This window comes from Oncorhynchus clarkii, chromosome 10 (assembly GCF_045791955.1).
Source record: "Oncorhynchus clarkii lewisi isolate Uvic-CL-2024 chromosome 10, UVic_Ocla_1.0, whole genome shotgun sequence".
NCBI classification, from domain to species: Eukaryota; Metazoa; Chordata; class Actinopteri; order Salmoniformes; family Salmonidae; genus Oncorhynchus; species Oncorhynchus clarkii.
In genome coordinates, this window is record NC_092156.1 from 5,934,953 (window position 1) to 5,959,868 (window position 24,916).

The following is a 24,916-nucleotide window of genomic DNA, read 5'->3' on the forward strand; positions in this document are numbered from 1 at the left end:
GCTGTTCAGGAGTATTATGGCTAGAAGCTGTTGAGAAGTCTTTTGGACCTAGACTTGGCATATGTCTTCCACATTTAACGGCCTTGTGGAGCGATGGGTAACGATGCTTCAAGGGTGGTTGTTGTCGATGTGTGCAGAGGGTCCCTGGTTCGAGCCCAGGTTAGGGGCGAGGAGAGGGACGGAAGCTATACTGTTACACTAGGCCAACTGCCACAAGGACAGTTGCACTGGCAAGAAGTGAGCACGACTTAAGAGAGGAAAAAAAAGTCTTACTGATGAAGAAGATAAATGAATGAGAAAGAAGTGGAAAGACGGATAGAGAAAGTGAAGAGGCTGAGAGAGGAGATGGAGAGTGAGGTGACTGGAGGTGACATTTGGGATTCATACCAAATGTGTCAGTGATGGGGAGTAGTGAACTACAGTACATGTACGCTGAACATAAATATAAAACGCAACATGTAAAGGGTTGGTCCCATGTTTCATGAGCTGAAATAAAAGATCCCAGCTTATTTTTCTAAAATGTTGTGCACAAATTTGTTTACATCCCTGTTAGTGAGCATTTCTCCTTTGCCAAGATATATATGAGACCTTGTGCTGGGGACAATAAAGGCCACTCTAACATGTGCAGTTTTGTGACACAACACAATGCCACAGATGTCTCAAGTTTTGAGTGAGCGTGGAATTGGCATGCTGACTACAGGAATGTCCACCAGAGCTGTTGCCAGATAATTTAATGTTAATTTCTCTACCGTAAGCCACCTCCAACATCGTTTTAGAGAATTTGGCTGTCCAACCTGCCTCACAAACGCAGACCACGTGTATCAACACCAGCCCAGGACCTCCACATCCAGCTTCTTCACCTGCGAAATTGTCTGATACCAGCCACCTAGAAAGCTCAGAAGTATTTCTGTCTGTTGTAAAGCCCTTTTGAGGGGAAAAACAAATTCTGATTGGCTGGCCCTGGCTCCCCAGTGGGAGGGCCACTACTATGCCCTCCCAGGCCCACCCAAGGCGGTGCCCCTGCCCAGTCATGAAATCCATAGATTAGGGCCTAATTTATTTATTTAAATTGACTGATTTCATAATATGAACTGTTTCTTATTCAGTAAAAAAAAAAAAAAAAACAATAGGCAAGATGTATTTCATAGAGATATTTAGATCAAATAAATGAGGGTCAACTTCAAACCTCTTTTAAATCGTCATCTCTTTATTCTGCTTTTTATTCACAACACAGTAATTTTTACACTTTAAACCAAACAGTATCATAACAGCATAATAGTGCTAGAGATGTCTTCAACCATTTAAAACCGTTTATTCTTGCACACTGCTGTAACTGAAGACCCGTTAGGTCCAGTAACAGGGGTGCAACATGTGGAAAAGGAGTGCACTCTAAACTAACTGCCAAGGTGTGTTTCCTGGCAGGCCAGTCCCAGTCAACTCCTTTCATTGGGTCATAAGGGTCAGGAAAGGCAAACATACAAATTTGGATCATGTTCCAGTTCAATCTTCAACTAGGTTTGAGATCTGTATAGAAGGGAGATAAAATACATAAAATCAACTATAATGTACATTTTTCAAGGTCAACATGAACAACAGTTAGATTTGCTATTGGGTATAAATGCTGTTGATCCAGAATGTCAAAAACTCCACCCGATGCAATGCACAGGGTTCTTTGTTCCGTCTTAAAATGGCAGTTGGACAAGAACAACAGCGCAGAGGCAAAAAGACACTGAACAGACATGTTTATGCGCAACGTTGTTCGCACTAAAATAGCTTAATTTTCTTCACATTTTCTATATCTTTCATAGTTCTACAACATTACCTGACACAGAGTCCATCAAGATATTCAACTTTTGGTTCTCCTGCGTTTGAGTTCACTGTTTTGATATTTTTCAGCAATTTTTCTCTCGTGTCCAGCAGGGATATGGCGATTGGTGTTCAGTCCGATTTCTCTCTTGGTTCTACCTTTTCCACCAGCGTGACATGAATATTCGGCTAAATTGTAGTAATCGTATTGGTCGTAGTGTGCTTCCTCGAAAAAAGCAAATCTTTCGATGTCTGTTGCCATAATTTTAGGAGAGGCAAATATTACTAGTGCAGTACTCTAATGAAGTCTATCAGCGGTGCAAAAGCTTGAAGTAAACAGATGATGTCACTCACTGTTTATATTCCTAACGTCACATGATCAAGAGACGACTCTGATTGGCCCATGTCAAGATCCCTTCGTTTTACAAGGCGGTGTTCTCCTTGTTTTCTTCTTCTTCGCAGGGCAGCAAAGCCACTACACACAATCAGGGTTGGGGATGTTACTTTCTAAATGTAATCCGTTACAGTTACGAGTTACTTGTCCACATTGCAAACTGTTTACATTCATTTACTTTTACATTACTTTCCCCTTAAGAGGCATTATAAGAAGACAAAAATGTATGTTTCCAATTAAACGAGATCTATTGCAGGATAAATCACTGTTAAAGTTTACATAGCTGGACATATATGGATGTTACATTTTACTTTATGGGTTGGTTATGTAGACTTCTTCTAACCCATCGCTTTCTACTACATATAATATTACGATTAAATTATATCTTTACATTAAAAACCAAAGTCTTTCAGAATTCCAGTCATTCCAATCTTCAAGAATATTGTTTTACCTGAGCAAAACCCTAAAACTAAGGACTTATTAGCCAGCCCTACTCTGTTGTTTATGATTTTGTTGTCATGGACGACTGATTGGGCTCATTGATTCGAGTTAAAAAAAATAAATGCTGCGCTCATGGAACGGCATGCTGTGAGCACCACGGAAAAGTGTTATGTACATGTGATAAATGAATGCCATATGCTGCATTATCTATATGACTATTGCTTACCTTTTAGTTGGAGACACTTTGATATCTTGATAATATGCAGCTGTTTAAAGGACAAATCGAGACATTAAACAATAACAAAATGGCCGCCCCGCCTCTGTTTTGGTAAAAAAGATGAGGGATGGGCCTGGAGAAATGTAACCACTCTCAGATTAATAGACAGAGCAACTGGACTGACCATCCGTGATATCAAAATGATTGTTTTAACCATGTTATGAGGCTATACAGTGTTTGTTTACATTTACAATGTTTACAAACATTGGAGGAAAACAAGCTTATATTTTGGGTTCTCATGGAGTGTGACAGTTTAACTAAGCTCATGAGGCATTGAAAAGTTATATTCTTCAAGAATGCTGAGTCATTCCAGGGGTTTTCTTTATTTTTACTATTTTATTTAATCTTTATTTAACTAGAATAATAGTGAAGACATAAAAGCTATGAAATAACACATACGGAATCATGTAGTAACCAAAAAAGTGTTAAACAAATCAAAATATATTTTATATTTGAGATTCTTCAAAGTAGCCACCCTTTTCCTTGATCACAGCTTTGTACAGTCTTGGCATTCTCTCAACCAGCTTCATGAGGTAGTCACCTGGAATGCATTTCAATTAACAGGTGTGCCTTGTTAAAAGTTAATTTGTGGAATTTATTTCCTTCTTAATAATTTTGAGCCAATCAATTGTGTTGTGACAAGGTAGGGGTGGTATACAGAAGATAGCCCTATTTGGTAAAAGACCAAGTCCATATTATGGCAAGAACAGCTCAAATAAGCAAAGAGAAATGACAGACCATCACTTCTTTAAGACTTGAAGGTCAGTCAATGTGGAAAATATCAAGAACTTTTAAAGTTTCTTCAAGTGCAGTCGCAAAAACCATCAAGCTCTATGATGAAACTGGCTCTCATGTGGACAGCCACAGGAAAGGAAGACCCAGAGTTACCTCTGCTACCCTGAATGCCGGGTCGCCACTGCAATCCCTATACCCAGATACATGCAGTTGACTTGTAAATCTATCATGACGACACAGTATTAAATATGTTTATTTATATAGGCTGTAGACTGCAAACTGGGCAATGCGAGTACAATCTAAACATGTCCGGTAAACATATGATACTGTCCACTTTCACATTCCATGTGTATTGTATTTGCAAGACATTTTGGGATGGCAGGTAGCCTAGTGGTAAGAGTGTTGGGTCAGTTGATCAAAAGATTTCTAAATCAAATCACTGAGCTGACAAAGTTTAAAAAAAAGAAAAAAAAATAGTAATTCTGCCCCTGAACAAGGCAGTTAATCCACTGATCCTGGACCAGTTAATCCACTGTTCCTGGGCCAGTTAATCCACTGTTCCTGGGCCGTCATTGTAAATAAGAATTTGGTCTTAACTGACTTGCCATGTTAAATAAAATTCTACTTCACTGTTGGAGCTAGTAACAAGCTTTTCGCTGCACCTGCCATAACACCTGCAAATCTGTGGACGTGAGCAATAAACTTTGATTTGATTTGTAGAGAGACAAACTCCTATGTTTAACTCAGTATATGTTTCATTAGAAATGATCTCAAACTCTAATATCTAACAGTACACGACTGAGACACTAAGAGGCAGTATGACCCCACTGGCAAAAAAAAACAACATTTTAAAGCTGCCACTCTTGCTCAGAGGCATGAGGGGATTGCCATACATGTTCATTGAATTTATTTATTTATTTTTGTAATATATTAGATTGGTCTCAGAGTGCAAGGACATAGGGAGCTTCAACTCTTAGATAGAGGTATAGTTGTAATTTTTTTTAATCATAGTCCAGAACTAAGTCTAGCTGACCAGCAATGTGATAAATACAAGTCAGACTGTTACAGGTAGGGTATGGAAACATTTTGATGCAAACGTTTATATCTACACAAACATATTTTCTGTATTGGCATTTGGCAGGCCATTGTAATGTAGACGAGGGGTGGCGAGACGGTGACACTTTGGTGACACGCCCCTGCCCTGGTGGTGTGGCACGTTCTGACGCTTTTCCACGTCGCAGTTCTCGTTGTCGCCAATGGTAAGCGGTTGCGTGTACGACTCGAGCAAGGCCGGAGAAAGATGGCGGCGCCCGTCCTGAGAGTGTCCACCCCTCGATGGGAAAGAATAGCCAGGCTCCTTGTTTGCGTTTTGGGTATATTGTTGTCCTTATACGCCTTTCACGTGGAAACGGAAAAGTCTAGAGACTCGAATTATCGGGCCATGTGCGACGTGAGCAATTCTATCAGCTGTTCAAAAGTCTTCACCTCCAGGTAATTTGAATTCACCAGCGGTGCTCTGAATGAGACCGGGTGGTTTTGTGGCATTGTGGGAACGGCTGAGCGAGCTGAACTGTCAAATATATTTATATATATATATATTTGTTTTCTTCCGCATACTCTTCTTTAGTACACTTTACAATTTATGTAAAAAAAAAAATGCAATGGTTTTCACCCCCCCCCAAAAACGTACAAAAGTTACAATCTGATGCTTGCTTACTGTTGATAAGAAACTTAGGCTGGTATGTTTGACTGTTAGAGGCTGGTGTAACGTTAGTTGTTTAGCCAAATTGCTAAAGCTACGCTATTTATCCACCAGCCAGCAACTAACGCTAGCTAGCTACTAACTGCCGGTTTGTTTGCTAAGATGCCAGGAGGTGGTGTTTTCTTTAATTTGCATGGATGCACATGTTACACATTTTTGTTCTTTTAAACTTCTTAACACGTATTGCTTTCATTAGATTGATACATTAGCCAACTAGCTAGCGAATTACGGCGCCACCACCGGCAGCAAACTAACATTGGCTAAGGTTAGTCACTAAGCTAGTCCAGCTAACTGGACGAGATCGGCGTAACCATCCAACCAGTTGTATGTAGTTTGTATAAACGTGTGAATCAGCTGTCTAATCTAACGTGTAACCTATGAACTAAGTTGGTTGAGAACCTCAAGCACCTTTTTTCCAATATCTAAAACTGATTTAACTAGAAATTGTAGGCTACATTTGTATAGGACCATTAACTATATATCAAATATTATTTTTTCCCCCTCCGATTTCTGTCCTCGTTGAGAAGAGTTGAATTGTCAGCTGTAATATGTCAATGACAATATGAACAACCTGTTCCTCAGATTAGGAAATGCAAATGTTTATATTGACAAAGCTGAAGTCACATGACCTGTTGGATTTCATCCGCTAGTTCACTTGCCATGTGATCTTGGTGTAGCCACTATGATTATATGACATGCATGCTTCTGTTTTGGTGTTTAATGTGGACAGGCAATGTCAGTTCCCTGGGTGGGTGGGTGGGTGGGTTGGGGGGGGGGGGGGGGGGGGTGGGTTGGGTTGGGTTGGGGGGGGGGTACAGTGAAGAGATTTTTCAGATATAATGCTGGAGTCAATGAGAACAACATGTGATGAGATCTTCAGTTTCTCAACCACACTCTGCCTGCCAAAGGCCATCATGATGATGCATTGAATAACACCCAACCTAAACCTGTTAATTTATAGTGGCAAAATATACAATATTTTTGTCTCGAGGGAGAGCTTTTTTAAAATTTTTATATATAGCAGAAAGAGAAAAGAGACTGGATGCTTTTGGTCTGTGTGGCACGTCTGTGAACTAAATAGATGAACCCTATAGGAAAGGAGGCCTATATCATGTTCCATGTAGCATAAAACTGTTAGTCCAGAACTGTTATAAATACTAAAATATATTCGCCCCAATAACCTTGGTTAGCATTCTTGGAAAAAATCATTATAATGACTTCTTTAGAAGTCAGTGGCTTGGTCATAGAGGTCTTTTTACGAGTCAGTGTAACTGTCATGACATTTTCCCATGGGATTTGAAAGGCATGGTATCCATATTCCACGTTGTTCACACCAGACCAGGCAGCTGGACTTTTCCATGATTTGTATAGGCCTTTTCAGCTGTCCTCCATGTTCTCCATGGTTGTATACAGTGCATTTGGAAAGTATTCAGACCCTTGGACTTTTTTTTCCCACATTTTGTTATGTTACAGCCTTATTCTAAAAAATGGATTCAATTCATATTTTCCCTCATCAATCTACACACACTACCCCGTAATGACATCACACTACCCCGTAATGACATCACACTACCCCGTAATGACATCACACTACCCCGTAATGACATCACACTACCCCGTAATGACATCACACTACCCCATAATGACATCACACTACCCCGTAATGACAAAGAGAACAGATTTCTAGACAATTTTGGATGTATAAAAATTTATAAAAAAACAGAAATACCTTATTTACTTAAGTATTCAGACCCTTTGCTATGAGACTCAAAATGTAGCTCAGGTGCATCCTGTTTCCATTGATCATCCTTGAAATGTTTCTACAACTTGATTGGAGTCCACCTGTGGTAAATTCAATTGTCGGTAAAAGGCACATGACAGTTCGCTTGGAGTTTGCCAAAATGCACCTAAAGGACTCTCAGACCATGAGAAACAAGATTCTCTGGTCTGATTAACTCTTTGGCCTGAATGTCACGCGTCACGTCTGAAGGACACCTGGCACCGCCCCTATGGTGGTGGCAGCATCATGCTGTGGGGATGTATTTCAGCGGCAGGGACTGGGAGACTAGTCAGGATGGAGGGAAAGATTAATGGAGCAAAGTACAGAGAGATCATTGATGAAAACCTGCTCCAGGGTGCTCAGGACAACAGACTGGGGTGAAGGTTCACCTTCCAACAGGACAACGACCCTAAGCACACAGCCAAGACAATGCACAAGTGGCTTCGGGACAAGTTTCTGAATGTCCTTGAGTGGCCCAGCCAGATTCTGGACTTGAACCCAATCGAAGATCTCTGGAGAGACCTGAAAATAGTTGTGCAGCGACGCTCCCCATCCAACTTGACAGAGCTTGAGAGGATCTGCAGAAAACAATGGAAGAAACTCCCCAAATACTGCTTTGCCAAGCTTGTAGCGTCATAGCCAAGAAGACTCTGTAATCGCTACCAAGTGTGCTTCAACAAAGTACTTAGTAAAGGGTCTGAATACTAATCTAAATGTGATATTTAAGTTGTATTTTTAATAAATGTGCACAAAAAAAAATCCTGTTTTTGCTTTGCCATTATGGGGTAATGTATGTAGGTTGTTTTTTCCCATCATCAATGTAGTCCATTTTAGAATAAGGCTGTAACGTAACAAAATGTGGAAAAAGTCAAGGGGTCTGAATGGTGTCCGAATGCACTGTATAGACAGACATGTTCAACCTAACCACACTGCCTGACAGTCAGTTCTAGCCTTGTCAGCTGGCCTGTAGGCCTTGTCAGCTGGCCCTCTCCATGGCTGTGCAGGCCTTGTCAGCTGGCCCTCTCCATGGCTGTGCAGGCCTTGTCAGCTGGCCCTCTCCGTGGCTGTGCAGGCCTTGTCAGCTGGCCCTCTCCGTGGCTGTGCAGGCCTTGTCAGCTGGCCCTCTCCATGGCTGTGCAGGCCTTGTCAGCTGGCCCACTCCATGGCTGTGCAGGCCTTGTCAGCTGGCCCTCTCCATGGCTGTGCAGGCCTTGTCAGCTGGCCCACTCCATGGCTGTGCAGGCCTTGTCAGCTGGCCCTCTCCATGGCTGTGCAGGCCTTGTCAGCTGGCCTTCTCCATGGCTGTGCAGGCCTTGTCAGCTGGCCCACTCCATGGCTGTGCAGGCCTTGTCAGCTGGCCCACTCCATGGCTGTGCAGGCCTTGTCAGCTGGCCCACTCCATGGCTGTGCAGGCCTTGTCAGCTGGCCCACTCCATGGCTGTGTAGGCCTTGTCAGCTGGCCTTCTCCATGGCTGTGCAGGCCTTGTCAGCTGGCCCTCTCCATGGCTGTGCAGGCCTTGTCAGCTGGCCCTCTCCATGGCTGTGCAGGCCTTGTCAGCTGGCCCACTCCATGGCTGTGCAGGCCTTGTCAGCTGGCCCACTCCATGGCTGTGCAGGCCTTGTCAGCTGGCCCACTCCATGGCTGTGTAGGCCTTGTCAGCTGGCCTTCTCCATGGCTGTGCAGGCCTTGTCAGCTGGCCCTCTCCATGGCTGTGCAGGCCTTGTCAGCTGGCCCACTCCATGGCTGTGCAGGCCTTGTCAGCTGGCCCTCCATGGCTGTGCAGGCCTTGTCAGCTGGCCCACTCCATGGCTGTGCAGGCCTTGTCAGCTGGCCCACTCCATGGCTGTGCAGGCCTTGTCAGCTGGCCCACTCCATGGCTGTGTAGGCCTTGTCAGCTGGCCCACTCCATGGCTGTGCAGGCCTTGTCAGCTGGCCCTCTCCATGGCTGTGCAGGCCTTGTCAGCTGGCCTTCTCCATGGCTGTGCAGGCCTTGTCAGCTGGCCTACTCCATGGCTGTGCAGGCCTTGTCAGCTGGCCCTCTCCATGGCTGTGTAGGTCTACCTACGGAGGCAACCCCAATAAAGCATGATGACAAACTGAAAAACAAAACGTAAGTGCTGTGAGCTGGTGACGCTCTGGCCATAGGTTGTCCAAATAAACATACATTAATATATCTGTATTATTCTTTGCTGTTGACATTCAGAAACACTGGTTGAATTGGAATTGGTAGGACAGACACGGTTATAAAAAACCTTATATTTAACTAGGTAAGACAGTTAAGAACATTCTTATTTACAATAACCCGGCCAAACCCTGACGACTCTGGGCCAATTGTGCTCCGCCCTATGGGACTCCCAATCACGGCCGGTTGTGATACAGCCTGGAATCGAACCAGGGTCTGTAGTGACGCCGCTAGCACTGAGATGCAGTGCCTCGGACTGCTGCGCCACTCGGGAGACCCTGGAGCTGGTAGGAAAGACATGGGTCAGTGGAACCACTGTTTCCTTAGTTAGTGGAACCTGTTTCCTTACTCTCTTGTTTTACTGTTACAGGGATGTTGACATTGGCTGTTACAGACCTCTTGATGAGCTATTGGGTAAAAGTTCATTTTATGCTGTAGTGATTGCTGTTTTATCTTGTCAAATTTGTGTGCATTTCGGTCTCCCGATTGTTGCAGTAGTCTAAGGCACTGCATCGCAGTGCTAGATGCGTTACTACAGACCTGGGTTCATTCCCTGGCTGTGCCGCAACCGGCCATGGCCGAGAGTCCCATAGGACGGCTCACAATTGGTCCAGCATCGCCCGGTTTAGGGGAGGGTTTGGCCTGTGGGTCTTTAGCAACTCCTTGTGGTGGGTCGGGTGCCTGCAGGCTGACACAGGTTGCCGGTTAAATGATGTTTCCTCTGACACGTTGGTGCGTCTGGCTTCCTGGTTAAGCTGGCAGTTGTTAAGGAGCGATGTTAGGCGGGTCATGCTTTGGCCCACGCATGACTCCACCTTCGCCTCTCCCGAACCCTTTGGGGGAGTTGCAGCGATGAGACGATCGAAAATTGGGGAGGCGGTGCAGGGAGGGGAGGAGGTGCGGGGGGGAGGCGGTGCGGTGAGGCGGTGCGGTGAGGGGAGGGGAGGGGAGATGTGTAATCAGGACCGGTGGTTGTTGCGTCGCTCAGGACTTCCAAAGTACTTGGTTGTCTTGCTTCTGAGGCCTCTGGAGGTTCCACTAACTAAGGAAACAGGTTCCACTAACTAAGGAAACAGTGGTTCCACTAACTAAGGAAACAGTGGTTCCACTAACTAAGGAAACAGTGGTTCCACTAACTAAGGAAACAGTGGTTCAGTGAAAGCCTGCTTTTACTTTTATGGTTGTAACTTGTAAATGACACTGTTTTGGCTACCTCATTTACAAGTTACAACCATAAAGAGTATAACTTAGTATTGTAGAGCCGTTAACTTTATGGCTGTAACTTATAAATGACACCATTTAGGCTACCTAGTTATCACCTTATCAGAATCGAGCCCAATAATAGCTTGATCTTCTCGGACATTGGTGGACATTGCCATTGGTGGACATTGCCATTGGTGGACATTGCCATTGGTGGACATTGCCATTGGTGGACATTGCCATTTGTATTTCAGGTTAATTAAATGTATTTGTCAATTTATCCTTGCAATTCATCAACATCACGATTACCAACAAATTTCCATTTCTTTCTTCCAATTCCTCTCAATGTGTGTAGGTGGGGTCGAGGATTTGGACTGTTGGGCTCGATCTTCGGAAACGACAGTGCAATGAACCAGCCAAACAGTGTCTACGGAATTGTATTTTATGTCTTTCAACTGTTACTAGGTAAGACTTTGGTTTTTCCACTGCCACAGGCACATGCTATTCAACGTATGGGTAGATGTTAGGTGGCAACACAGGTTTTTTTCTGGATCAAAAGAGGGCTTAGGTGGTGGGTGTGTCTGGGGGGGGGCGCGGTCATCAGCGAGGCTTAATTTCAGAACATTTTAGAGGCCCCCCATTTGACGGTGTAGAGACATTTTAGCATTTTTTTAAGACAATTTCCGGCTATTCTACAAAGCAGAGAGAACATTTTTGCAGTTTTAAAGCAAATATCATATGACTATGCATTTTGCCATGGCTAATACTGTGTTATTTTGCTCAAACATAATAACAATTTATATACTGCTAAATTCATTATTTTTTGAATTTTCAATTCTCCTAGTTTTTATTTAGGTGACTGTTAGTTCTCAAAGATTATATATATTTTTTAAATATATAGGTTCATTATCTATTCTACATAAAGTTTACACTGAAAACACTTTTCTCTCCAGCAAATTAATTAGTTTGGATTTAGGCGAACCGAGAGAAAAAAACAGCTTAGGCGGCCCGCCAAAGTATAACAATGGCAGAAAACACCCTGCAAGCCTCCTTGATAGTCACTTGGTGCTATTTGTGCTGACACACATCTGTCAGGCACCCTCTCAGTCTTTACCATATCTGACTGGCCCCTGGCTCAGATGAGGCCTGACTGGCCCCTGGCTCAGATGAGGCCTGACTGGCCCCTGGCTCAGATGAGGCCTGACTGCCCCCTGGCTCAGATGAGGCCTGACTGCCCCTTGGCTCAGATGAGGCCTGACTGCCCCCTGGCTCAGATGAGGCCTGACTGCCCCCTGGCTCAGATGAGGCCTGACTGCTCCCTGGCTCAGATGAGGCCTGACTGCCCCCTGGCTCAGATGAGGCCTGACTGCCCCCTGGCTCAGATGAGGCCTGACTGGCCCCTGGCTCAGATGATGATGCCTGAGGACTGACTGGCCCCTCGCTCAAATGATGATGCCTGAGGCCTGACTGCCCCCTGGCTCAGATGATGATGCCTGAGGACTGACTGGCCCCTGGCTCAAATGATGATGCCTGAGGACTGACTGGCCCCTGGTTCAGATGATGATGCCTGAGGCCTGACTGCCCCCTGGCTCAGATGAGGCCTGACTGCCCCCTGGCTCAGATGAGGCCTGACTGCCCCCTGGCTCAGATGAGGCCTGACTGGCCTCTGGCTCAGATGAGGCCTGGCTCAGATGAGGCCTGACTGCCCCCTGGCTCAGATGAGGCCTGACTGACCCCTGGCTCAGATGAGGCCTGACTGCCCCCTGGCTCAGATGAGGCCTGACTGCCCCCTGGCTCAGATGAGGCCTGACTGGCCTCTGGCTCAGATGAGGCCTGGCTCAGATGAGGCCTGACTGCCCCCTGGCTCAGATGAGGCCTGACTGGCCCCTGGCTCAGATGGTGATGCCTGAGGACTGACTGGCCCCTGGCTCAGATGATGATGCCTGAGGACTGACTGGCCCCTGGTTCAGATGCTGATGCCTGAGGACTGACTGGCCCCTGGCTCAGATGATGATGCCTGAGGACTGACTGGCCTCTGGCTCAGATGATGATGCCTGAGGACTGACTGGCCTCTGGCTCAGGTGATGGCCCCTGGTTCAGATGATGATGCCTGAGGGACTGACTGGCCTCTGGCTCAGATGGTGATGCCTGAGGACTGACTAGCCCCTGGCTCAGATGGTGATGCCTGAGGACTGACTGGCCCCTGGCTCAGATGATGATGCCTGAGGACTGACTGGCCTCTGGTTCAGATGGTGATGCCTGAGGACTGACTGGCCCCTGGCTCAGATGGTGATGCCTGAGGCCTGACTAGCCCCTGGCTCAAATGAGGCTAAAGTATACTAGAGGAGTGAGACTTAATGCGTCCCGTCATTGTGTCCTCTCTATTGTGTGTTCACTGTGTATATCATTTTAATTAGAAGTCAAAGGCATTTGGATGCATGCACAATACACTGCTAAAAAAAAATAAAGGGAACACTTAAACAACACAATGTAACTCCAAGTCAATCACACTTCTGTGAAATCAAACTGTCCACTTAGGAAGCAACACTGATTGACAATAAATTTCACATGCTGTTGTGCAAATGGAATAGACAACAGGTGGAAATTATAGGCAATTAGCAAGACACCCCCAATAAAGGAATGGTTCTGCAGGTGGTGACCACAGACCACTTCTCAGTTCCTATGCTTCCTGGCTGATGTTTTGGTCACTTCTGAATGCTGGCAGTGCTTTCACTCTAGTGGTAGCATGAGACGGAGTCTACAACCCACACAAGTGGCTCAGGTAGTGCAGCTCATCCAGCTGCTATGGTGACCAGTGAGCTGAGATAAGGCGGGGCTTTACCTAGCAAAGACTTTTATAGATGACCTGGAGCCAGTGGGTTTGGCGACGAATATGAAGCGAGGGCCAGCCAACGAGAGCATACAGGTCGCAGTGGTGGATAGTACAGTTGAAGTCATTAAAACTCGTTTTTCAACCACTCCACTAATTTCTTGTTAACAAACTATAGTTCCAACAATTGTTTACAGACAGATTATTTCACTTATTCACTTTATCACAATTCCAGTGGGTCAAAAGTTTACATACACTAAGATGACGGTGCCTTTAAAGAGCTTGGAAAATTCCAGAAAATGATGTCATGGCTTTAGAAGCTTCTGATAGGCTAATTGACATCATTTCAGTCAATTGGAGGTGTACCTGTGGATGTATTTCAAGGCCTACCTTCAAACTCAGTGCCTCTTTGCTTGACATCATGGGAAAATCAAAAGAAATCAGCCAAGACCTCATAAAAAAATTGTAGACCTCCACAAGTCTGTTTCATTTGTGGGAGCAATTTCCAAATGCCTGAAGGTACCATGTTCATCTGTACAAACAATAGTACACAAGTGTAAACACCATGGGACCACGCAGCCGTCATATTGCTCAGGAAGGAGACGCGTTCTGTCTCCTAGAGATGAACGTAGTTTGGTGTGAAAAGTGCAAATCAATCCTAGAACAACAGCAAAGGACCTTGTGAAGATGCTGGAGGAAACAGGTACAAAAGTATCTATATCCACAGTAAAACGAGTCCTATATCAACATAACCTGAAAGGCCGCCCATCAAGGAAGAAGCCACTGCTCCAAAACCGCCATTAAAAAAAGCCAGACTACGGTTTGCAACTGCACATGTGGACAAGGATGGTACTTTTTGGAGAAATGTCCTCTGGTCTGATGAAACAAAAATATAACTGTTTGGCCATAATGACCATCATTATGTTTGGAGGAAAAGGGGGGAGGTTTGCAAGCCAAAGAACACCATCCCAACCGTGAAGCACGGGGGTGGCAGCATCATGTTGTAGGGGTGCTTTGCTGCAGGAGGGACTGGTGCACTTCACAAAATAGATGGCATCATGAGGCAGGAAAATTATGTGGATATATTGAAGCAACATGTCAAGACATCGGTCAGTAAGTTAAGGCTTTGTTGCAAAGGGGTCTTCCAAATGGACAATGACCCCAAGCATACTTCCAAAGTTGTGGCAAAATGGCTTAAGGACAACAAAGTCAAGGTATTGGAGTGGCCATCACAAAGCCCTGACCTCAATCCTATAGAAAATGTCTGGGCAGAACTGAAAAAAAACGTGCGAGCAAGGAGGCCTACTAACCTGACTCAGTTACACCAGCTTTGTCAGGAGGAATGGGCCAAAATTCACCCATCTTGTTGTGGGAAGCTTGTGGAAGCTACCCAAAACATTTGACCCAAGTTAAACAATGTAAAGGCAATGCTACCAAATACTAATTGACTGTTTGTAAACTTCTGACCCACTGGGAATGTGAAACCAATAAAAGCTGAAATAAATCATTCTCTCTACTATTATTCTGACATTTCACATTCTTAAAATAAAGTGGGGATCCCAACTGACCTAAAACAGGGAGTTTTTACTAGGATTAAATGTCAGGGATTGAGAAACTGAGTTTAAATGTATTTGGCTAAGGTGCATGTAAACTTCCGACTTGAACTGTAAATGGGGCTTTGGTGACAAAATGGATGGCACTGTGATAGACTACAGCCAATTTGCCGAGTAGAGTGTTGGAGGCTTTTTTGTAAATGACATCGCCAAAGTCAAGGATCGGTAGGATATTCAGTTTTACGAGGGTATGTTTGGCAGCATGAGTGAAGGATGCTTTGTTGCGAAATAGTAAGCCGATTCTAGTTTTAATTTTGGATTGGAAATGCTTCATGTGAGTCTGGAAGGAGAGTTTACAGTCTAACCAGACACCTTGGTATTTGTAGTTGTTCACATATTCTAAGTCAGAACTGGGCGGGCAGGTGTGGGCAGTGATCGGTTGAAGAGCATGCATTTAGTTTTACTTGCATTTAAGAGCAGTTGGAGGCCACGGAAGGAGTGTTGTATGGCATTGAAGCTTGTCTGGAGGGTTGTTAACACAGTGTCCAAAGAAGGGCCAGAAGTATACAGAAGGGTGTCGTCTGCGTAGAGGTGGATCAGAGAATCACCAGCAGCAAGAGCGACATCACTGATGTATACAGAGAAAAGAGTCGGCCCGAGAATTGAACCCTGTGGCACCCCCATAGAGACTGCCAGAGGTCCGGACAACAAGCCCTCCGATTTGACACACTGAACTCTGTCTGAGAAGTAGTTGGTGAACCTCGCGAGGCAGTCATTTGAGAAACCAAGGCTCTTGAGTCTGCCAATAAGATTGCGGTAATTAAGAATAAAGTGATTGACAGAGTCGAAGTCTTGGCCAGGTCGATTTAAGCCGGCTGCACAGTATTGTCTTTTGTCGATGGCGGTTATGATATCGTTTAGAACCTTGAGGTGCACCCATGACCAGCTCGGAAACCAGATTGCATAGTGGAGAAGGTACGGTGGGATTCGAAATGGTCGGTGATCTGTTTTGTTAACTTGGCTTTCGAATAGTTTCGAAAGGCAGGGTAGGCTAGATATAGGTCTGTAACAGTTTGGGTCGAGAGTGTCTTCCCCCTTTGAAGAGGGGGATGACCGTGGCAGCTTTCCAATCTTTAGGGATCTCAGACGATACGAGAGGTTGAACAGGGTAGTAATAGGGGTTGCAACAATTGTGGCGGATAATATTAGAAAGAGGGGGTCCAGATTGTCTAGCCCAGCTGATTTGTAGGGGTCCAGATTTTGCAGCTCTTTCAGAACATCAGCTATCTGGATTTGGGTGAAGGAGAAATGGGGGAGGCTTGGGCAAGTTGCTGTGGGGGGTGCAGAGCTGTTGACCGGGGTAGCCAGGTGGAAAGCATGGCCAGCCGTAGAAAAATGCTTATTGAAATTCTCAATTGTCCTAGATTTATCGGTGGTGACAGTGTTTCCTAGCCTCAGTGCAGTGGGCAGCTGGGAGGAAGTGCTCTTATTCCCCATGGACTTTACAGTGTCCCAGAACCTTTTGAAGTTTGTGCTACAGGATGCAATTTTCTGTTAGGTAAGCAAAAGCTAGCTTTTTCAAACTGCCTGTGTATATTAGTTCCTAACTTCCCTTTAAAGTTGCATATCGCTGGGGCTATTCGATGCTAATGCAGTACGCCACAGGATGTTTTTTGTGCTGGTCAAGGGCAGTCAGGTCTGGAGAGAACCAAGGGATATCTGTTCCTGGTTCTACATTTTTTTGAATGGGGCATGCTTATTTAAGATGGTGAGGAAAGCACTTTTAACCCCTCTGGGATATGTGGGGCGGTAGCGTCCCACCTGGCCAACATCCAGTGAAAATGTAGAGCGCCAAATTCAAATAAATTACTATAAAAATTCAACTTTGATGAAATCACACATTCAATATACCAAATTAAAAGCTACACTTGTTGTGAATCCAGCCAACATGTCAGATTTCAAAAAATGAAAAGAAAAAAAAAATGCTTTACGGCGAAAGCAAACGATGCCATTATCTGAGGAAAGCACCCCAGTAAACAAAAAAGAGAAAAAAGCCTATTTCAACCCTGCAGGCGCGTCACAAAACGCAGAAATAAAAATATAATTCATGAGCCTTACCTTTGATAAGCTTCTTGTGTTGGCCAATATGTCCCATAAACATCACAAATGGTCCTTTTGTTCGATTAATTCCGTCGACATATATCCAAAATGTCCATTTATTTGGCGCGTTTGATCCAGAAAAACACCGGTTCCAACTTGCGCAACGTGACCACAAAATATCTCAAAAGTTACCTGTAAGCATTGTCCAAACATTTCAAACTACTTTTGTAATCCAACTTTAGGTATTTTTAACGTAAATAATTGATCAAATTGAAGATGGGATATACTGTGTTAAATACCGGAGGATAACAAAGTGGAGTGTGCTGTCAGGTCACACGCCTCTAACAAAGAGTACACTAGACTCGAGCCTCATTCTGAACAGTGTTATTTATTCATTTTTCAAAGGAAAAACCTCAACCAATTTCTAAAGACTGTTGACATCCAGTGGAATTGATAGGAACTGCAGGAAAGTCGATTAGAAATCTGGATTCCCAATGAAAGCCCCCCCCCCCCAAAAAAATAATAATAATTTCTGAACGGTTTGTCCTCGGTTTCGCCTGCCAAATAAGTTCTGTTATACTCACAGACATGATTCAAACAGTTGTAGAAACTTCAGTGTTTTCTATCCAAATCTACTAATAATATGCATATCTTAGCTTCTGGGTCTGAGTAACAGGCCGTTTACTTTGGACACGCTTTTCATCCGGACGTGAAAATACTGCCCCCAGGCCCAAAGAAGTTAAAGAATAACCAGGCATCCTCTACTGACGGAATGAGGTCAATATCCTTCCAGGGTACCCGGGCCAGGTCGAGTAGAAAGGCCTGCTCGCTGAATTGTTTTCGGGAGCGTTTGACAGTGATGAGGGGTGGTCGTTTGACCGCAGACCCATTACGGACGCAGGCAATGAGGCAGTGATCGCTGAGATCCTGGTTGAAGACAGCAGAGGTGTATTTAGAGGGCAGGTTGGTCAGGATGATATCTATGAGGGTGCCCGTGTTTACGGATTTGGGGTTGTACCTGGTGGGTTCCTTGATAATTTGTGTGAGATTGAGGGATCTAGCTTAGATTGTAGAATGGCCGGGGTGTTAAGCATGTCCCAGTTTCGGTCACCTAATAGTACAAACTCTGAAGATAAATGGGGGGCAATTAATTCACATATGGTGTCCAGGGCACAGCTGAGGGCTGAGGGGGGTCTATAACAAGCGGCAACAGTGAGAGACTTATTTCTGTAGAAGCTCAAACTGTTGGGGCACAGACCTGGATAGCAGGACAGAACTCTGCAGGCTATCTCTGCAGTAGATTGCAACTCCACCCCCTTTGGCAGTGTTATCTTGGCGGAAAATGTTGTAGTTGGGGATGGAAATTTTATAAGACGCGTGATAAGACAAATACACACGTCCTACTGCTACGCCATCTTGGATAGACAAGGTTAGAGCGTTGGACTAGTAACTGGAAGGTTGCAAGATCGAATCCCCGAGGTGACAAGGTAAAAATCTGTTGTTCTGCCCCTGAACAAGGCAGTTAACCCGCTGTTCTTAGGCCGTCATTGAAAATAAGAACTTGTTCTTAACTGACTTGCCTGGTTAAATAAAGGTAAAAATAAATACATTTCAATGTTGGTGTCATTCAAGTAGTAGATAGTCCAGCATGGGTTAATGTTGTTTAGGAAAAGCTTTCCCCAGAGTCCCTCTAAGGGCCCTGTGTTAAATCATACCGTTCACTCCTCTGACTGGCTGATGTCCTTGTGGCAGGTTGGAGGTTTTGCTGACTGCAATCTAGAGCCACAATCATTAAAACATTTATTTTTTCTGCATATCTAAGCATACTTCTTTAACTGTCTGTATCCTCCAGGCGGATGTTTTTTTTTTTTTTAAGAAACTATGCTTCTCTGCTGAAATATTAAAAGGAATGCGAGTCTTATTCAGTACATTTAATAATTTGTTTATTTAAAAAAAAAAAAGTATATTAACCTTGCCAGCACGCATTCCAGCAAATCAAGTTAGATAAGCAAGCTACTCTTAACACGATTGATAGCTTGAAATGGATTCTTGGTAGGTAGGTTCCAAACCTCATAACTAATTGGGCCAGCTAAACCCAACTTCATAGAATTGCTAGGTGGCTACTAGTGTTACAGAGAAACAACAACAAAACATATCTGAGGGGGCACGTGCCCCCTGTGGGCATGACGCTCTGCGGACTGACCTATGGGCCCTGGGGCCTGCTGACTGACCATTTCCCCCCTATATTCATTTAGCAGTGGAGGACAGCCACTCCAAAAAAATATTTAAAAAATTGCATTTTTGGGGTGGTAAAATGTTTTCAGAGTAAAGTTAAGTGAACAAAACCAGATATAAAGTATGTAGAAAATATACTGGACTCATATATTTAATATTAGATAATCTTTTTAAGAACGTATAATCACCTAAATGAAAACAACTAGACAGAATCAAAAATCAAAAATTTAAAAAATGTCAACATGGGGGGCCCCCCCCCCATTTTATTTTTAAGTCACTCAGATAGCATAAGAACGTGACGTAAGCCATGGTGAAATGTGTACAATTGCAGGAAATCAGAATTGCATTTTGTTCCTGTGTCCAGGAGGAGGTCCTTTAAAAACATTGGTCGTAGACCGCGCCATTGGCTACGCCCACTACCACGCTAACTTTGCCACCACTGCTGAAAATAAATCATAGGACAAGCATTGACTGTACCTACGGGGCCTGGGGCCTACTGACTGTCTGGGCTACGGGGCCTACTGACTGTCTGGGCTACGGGGCCTACTGACTGTCTGGGCTACGGGGCCTACTGACTGACTGGGCTACGGGGCCTACTGACTGACTGGGCTACGGGGCCTACTGACTGACTGGGCTACGGGGCCTACTGACTGACTGGGCTACGGGGCCTACTGACTGTCTGGGCTATGGGGCCTGGGGCCTACTGACTGTCTGGGCTATGGGGCCTGGGGCCTACTGACTGTCTGGGCTATGGGGCCTGGGGCCTACTGACTGTCTGGGCTATGGGGCCTGGGGCCTACTGACTGTCTGGGCTACGGGGTCTACTGACTGACTGGGCTACGGGGTCTACTGACTGACTGGGCTACGGGGTCTACTGACTGACTGGGCTACGGGGTCTACTGACTGACTGGGCTACGGGGTCTACTGACTGACTGGGCTACGGGGCCTACTGACTGACTGGGCTACGGGGCCGACTGACTGACTGGGCTACGGGGCCGACTGACTGACTGGGCTACGGGGCCGACTGACTGACTGGGCTACGGGGCCGACTGACTGACTGGGCTACGGGGCCGACTGACTGACTGGGCTACGGGGCCGACTGACTGACTGGGCTACGGGGCCGACTGACTGACTGGGCTACAGGCCCTGCTTAGCCACCTGGTGCTGCCTCAGAACAAGAGGCCCTTTAACCCAGGTTACTACACAGGCTTATTTTGACTAACACAGCAGTGGTGAGTGGAACTGACGGTCAGTGTGGTTAGGTTGAACATGTCTATATAAACAACATGGTATGTGGACACCCCTTCAAGTTAGTGGGTTCGGCTATTTCAGCAACACCTGTTACTGACATGTGTATAACATCAAGCACACAGCCATGCAATCTCCATAGACAAACATTGGCAGTAGAATGGCCCGCACCGAAGAGCTCAGTGACTTTCAACGTGGCACCGTCAAATTTCTGCCCAGCTAGAGCTGACCCGGTCGACTGTAAGTTGAGTCCGGAATGCTGATTGGTTTAAACCCCATTCTGGTGTCTATTCCACAAATTGCTACAGGCTAAATCTGACGTTAAAATGCCTATTTACTCTGTTCCAGCTGACTGCACAATCCACTGTCTCATCAGCCCAGCCAGGCAATTTATAAACTTGATCTCCACTATAAAAAATAATCTAGACATGATCTAACATTTCATTTTCAACAGCAGATTTGTATAAACCTTCCTGCCTGTCTCTCTGATATTTGCAACATTGTTTCAATATTATAATTCAATCGCCTGCTGTCCCATAGTAAAGAACATGTCGGGAAGAGACAGGCTGTGTTTCTCAGCCAGTCGAAATCATGAATCGGCTGTCATTATTTTTATGGATATATACAAAAAAAAATCAACGAAAAAAAGTACAACGAAATGCAGCCTTTTCAGCTTCAGTTTGAAGTTAGCTGTGTTAGCTGTGTTGTTGGCTAGCTCCTCTGAACAATGGTGTCCTGATGAGAGAGAGCACATGTTCTATGCCAGGTGAAATTGCGCCTCATTAGCTCATTGTTATGGATGTATCCAAATAAATGTCACTAGAAAACCGCTTTACGTAAATGCAGCTAGTTTGCTGTTATTCTGGCTGCCCTTTATGATGTCACTGTAAGTTAGCCATAGTTGATGTGTCGCTGAGTTCCAAACGGCACCATGTTCCCTATATACTGCCCTTTATGACATCACTGTAAGTTAGCCATAGTTGATGTGTCGCTGAGTTCCAAACGGCACCATGTTCCCTATATAGTGCCCTTTATGACATCACTGTAAGTTAGCCATAGTTGATGTGTCGCTGAGTTTCAAACGGCACCATGTTCCCTATATACTGCCCTTTATGACATCACTGTAAGTTAGCCACAGTTGATGTGTCGCTGAGTTCCAAACGGCACCATGTTCCCTATATAGTTCCCTTTATGACATCACTGTAAGTTAGCCATAGTTGATGTGTCGCTGAGTTCCAAACGGCACCATGTTCCCTATATAGTTCCCTATATACTGCCCTTTATGACATCACTGTAAGTTAGCCATAGTTGATGTGTCGCTGAGTTCCAAACGGCACCATGTTCCCTATATAGTGTATTACTTTTGACCAGATACCCAAGACATGCACTACATCGGGAATAGGACCCCCCCCCCCTGTTACGTTCAACAGCTGGGTAGTCAGATTTCAAGGTCAGAAAGACGGCCAGGTGTCCAATCTCTTTCTTTTTATATTTATAATCGTCAAGCATGAGTAAGCAAATGGATAAATGTCAGTTAAGTGCTAAGTCTTAACGCTGACTGGTTATCATACAAGGTCACCAGAGGAAGGCACGGACTTATTCCTCCCTGATTCAAGTGCAAGGTCCAGGCGTTTTGTGAACAATTTATCCAATATGTCTTTTCCACATAGTAGTGTTTGTCATAGTGATTTATGTTTCTTCACTGCTAGCCTCGCACAGCACATCTTACTTGTACACGTTAGTAGCCTAAACACTGTTCTCTCTGTGTGTGTCTCGCTCTCGCTCTCTCTCTCTCGGGTTACAGGAATCACCGTGAGTGCGATGGCTGCCCTGATCCTCATGGCGACGTCCATCCTGTCGGTGATGGGCTCTCTCTACCTCGGCTACATCCTCTACTTTGTCCTCGAGGACTTCTGCATTATCTGCGTCACCACATATGCACTTAGCTTCATTCTCTTTATGCTCAACTACAAGCGCCTGGTTTACTTGAACGAGGCCTGGAAGCAGCAGCTGCCGGTCAAACAGGACTAAGATGAGGGGGGTGGGTGGGGGGGGGGAGTTAAACAAATTACGTGAACTCTTGAACAGAACATTTTGACTTGCCACCAGGAGACCTTGCTTCCAAAACATTGTTTATTATGCTGTGTGTTTTATATATATATAAAGAAACAGGATGACTAGTCTGGGCCAGACATCTCTCAAGTTCATTGTTGCATAAATGGAAGGATTTTCAAACGGGGTTGGGGGGGCGGGAAATTCTCTTCGTTTCTCATTTTCGTTTTTATTTTTTATTTATACCCTCACACATAATAAACAAGCAGGAAAGCAAAGGTAGAATCCCAGTTCACTTCACTGTGAAAGATGAGAGGACAGGATATCCTTCTTGAACAAAAAAGGACCAGAACGTGGAAGGAAAATTGGGACTTCTAAAAGGTGTCTACTTGAAAATCGATAAGAAGGTCCTGTTCCTGACCGGCTCCGGAGCCTAGCTGCAACGTCACTACAACCTCAGCGGAACTGAAGAATGGGTCAGAATACCAAATGCATGATCGTGGAGATTTATAATCGTACAGTTGGCAGCATAGCTAGGATAACATGAGAGCCAAACCGGTTAACATCCTACAGCATACAGAATAGTTTTTTTTTGTTTTTTTTCCTCAATGTTTACACTTTACAGCAGGTTTTTTTTGTGTCTTTGATAGTACCACTAATATTAAACATGGAGACTGTGAGCAACTGTGTGGAAATCAGTCAGAATTGTATTTTTTTTTTGATTCTGTAAATAGCTGCTGAGAAATTTTCCAGGTTAGATTGTGATTTAGTGTTGACATAGACTAAGTTAAAAAAATAAAATAATAATAATAAAAAAAATGTTTCGAAAGAAATCACAAAATAAGAAAAAAAAAAGTGAAAAAAAAAAAAAAGTGAAGTCAAGTTGTCATCTGGGTGAATTAACTCCGTCTGAAGACGTTTTTGCAGTCGGTGTGCCACGTCTTAACTTCCTGTAACCCCAAGCGAGGCATGCTGCATAGACTTGCGTGGATTCATGTGTTCACTAATCAGTTTCTTTCTCAGAAGTCTTTAATTAACTCACCGAGGTCACAAAGCAAATATGATATGTGCACTCTCAAGAGTCTTCAGAGCAGGGTTGTGTTCATTAGGCAACGCAACGTTTTCATAACGTTTTGCACTGGAAAATGAAAATGTGCGTTTCTTATAGACAGACTGGTTAGCTGACGTCACGAAAACAATGCACTTGCTTCAATGGGGCAGAAGGCAGCGTGGTGGTGTGATTCTGGATGGCCAGATGACATGAAGCTACCATGAGGGGAATCGTAGGTGGCTTGTTGCAGTTCGTTTAACCAACGACTGTAACAATGTACTTATGTTTTCAATAAACAATGACGACAATATAGTTTGTGTTGCTAAACAACCAACCCGTCTATTGTCCAGGTAGTACCTCGTTTCAGTTTATTATTTTTTTTCTTCTTTGGTGCCTAATGTACATGACCCTAGTTAATTTATTCTCTGCCAAGATGAAGTCTTTGCTCTCCGTGAACTTCCCTGTCTTGTCGTTATGTGTAAAAAGCATTCCTGGACACACACTACTGTACCACTGGGGGATCCATGTAGACTTATGTGCCTGAAAGAGAAGTGAATTCCCTTTATTTGGTTGGTTGGAGGGGTATATGTAAATGAGACGTGCATTCCCTTTATTTGGTTGGTTGGAGGGGTATATGTAAATGAGACGTGAATTCCCTTTATTGGGTGGAGGGGTATATGTAAATGAGACGTGCATTCCCTTTATTGGGTGGAGGGGTATATGTAAATGAGACGTGCATTCCCTTTATTGGGTGGAGGGGTATATGTAAATGAGACGTGAATTTCCTTTATTGGTTGGAGGGGTATATGTAAATGAGACGTGAATTCCCTTTGTAAATGTTTCACTTATTTTTTTCCTCATTGTCTCACCATTGTTACAAACCCATTGCTTTTTTTGTTTCGTATTTACTAAATGGTATACTTAAGGCCATTGGTGTCTCCCTCACCCCTTGTGTATAGCGCAATGATACGGTAGCACAGGCTGCCAAACAGTGACCGTCTGTCAGCTCAAGGGTGGTAGTAGTAGGCCAGCCATTCAGTTAGGCATTTTTGTAGGTTAAGGTTGTCGATTTTTTTTTAAAGTAGTAAAGGTTCAGTCTCTCTCTGTGGAACAACAGCACTGTAGCTACAGTTTTTTTGGGGAAGGAAACCTCTCAGTATTGGCCAAAGTGTGTGATACAACCCAAGGCAGTTGGATCATAGCGAAGCAGTATAGCCAACACATCAGGTTGAAGTCCTTCAAACCTGATGTGTAAGTTACTATTCACAT

At 44.5% G+C, this 24,916-nt stretch overlaps 1 protein-coding gene and 1 long non-coding RNA gene across 2 annotated transcripts; one reads left to right on the forward strand and one right to left on the reverse strand.

Moving 5' to 3' along the window:
• Positions 1 to 1,186: 1,186 nt before the first annotated feature.
• Positions 1,187 to 2,144, reverse strand: LOC139417936 (uncharacterized). The gene is made up of 2 exons (XR_011635255.1): positions 1,823 to 2,144; positions 1,187 to 1,524 (listed from the first exon to the last, which is right to left on the reverse strand). It is a non-coding gene; the product is annotated as an uncharacterized lncRNA (long non-coding RNA).
• A 2,731-nt stretch (positions 2,145 to 4,875) lies between these two features.
• On the forward strand, positions 4,876 to 23,465 carry LOC139417953 (vitamin K epoxide reductase complex, subunit 1-like 1). The gene is made up of 3 exons (XM_071166975.1): positions 4,876 to 5,144; positions 10,934 to 11,043; positions 22,349 to 23,465. The coding sequence occupies exons 1-3, from the start codon at positions 4,954 to 4,956 to the stop codon at positions 22,573 to 22,575; spliced, it is 528 nt and encodes a 175-aa protein (XP_071023076.1). The 5' UTR covers positions 4,876 to 4,953; the 3' UTR covers positions 22,576 to 23,465.
• The last annotated feature ends 1,451 nt before the right edge of the window (positions 23,466 to 24,916 follow it).

Coding starts and splice junctions, on each gene's coding strand:
- LOC139417953 (XM_071166975.1), top strand. CDS start 4,954: ATGGCGGCGCCCGTCCTGAGAGTGTCCACCCCTCGATGGGAAAGAATA. Junction 5,145..10,933: donor TCAAAAGTCTTCACCTCCAG/GTAATTTGAATT, acceptor CAATGTGTGTAG/GTGGGGTCGAGGATTTGGAC. Junction 11,044..22,348: donor TGTCTTTCAACTGTTACTAG/GTAAGACTTTGG, acceptor CTCGGGTTACAG/GAATCACCGTGAGTGCGATG.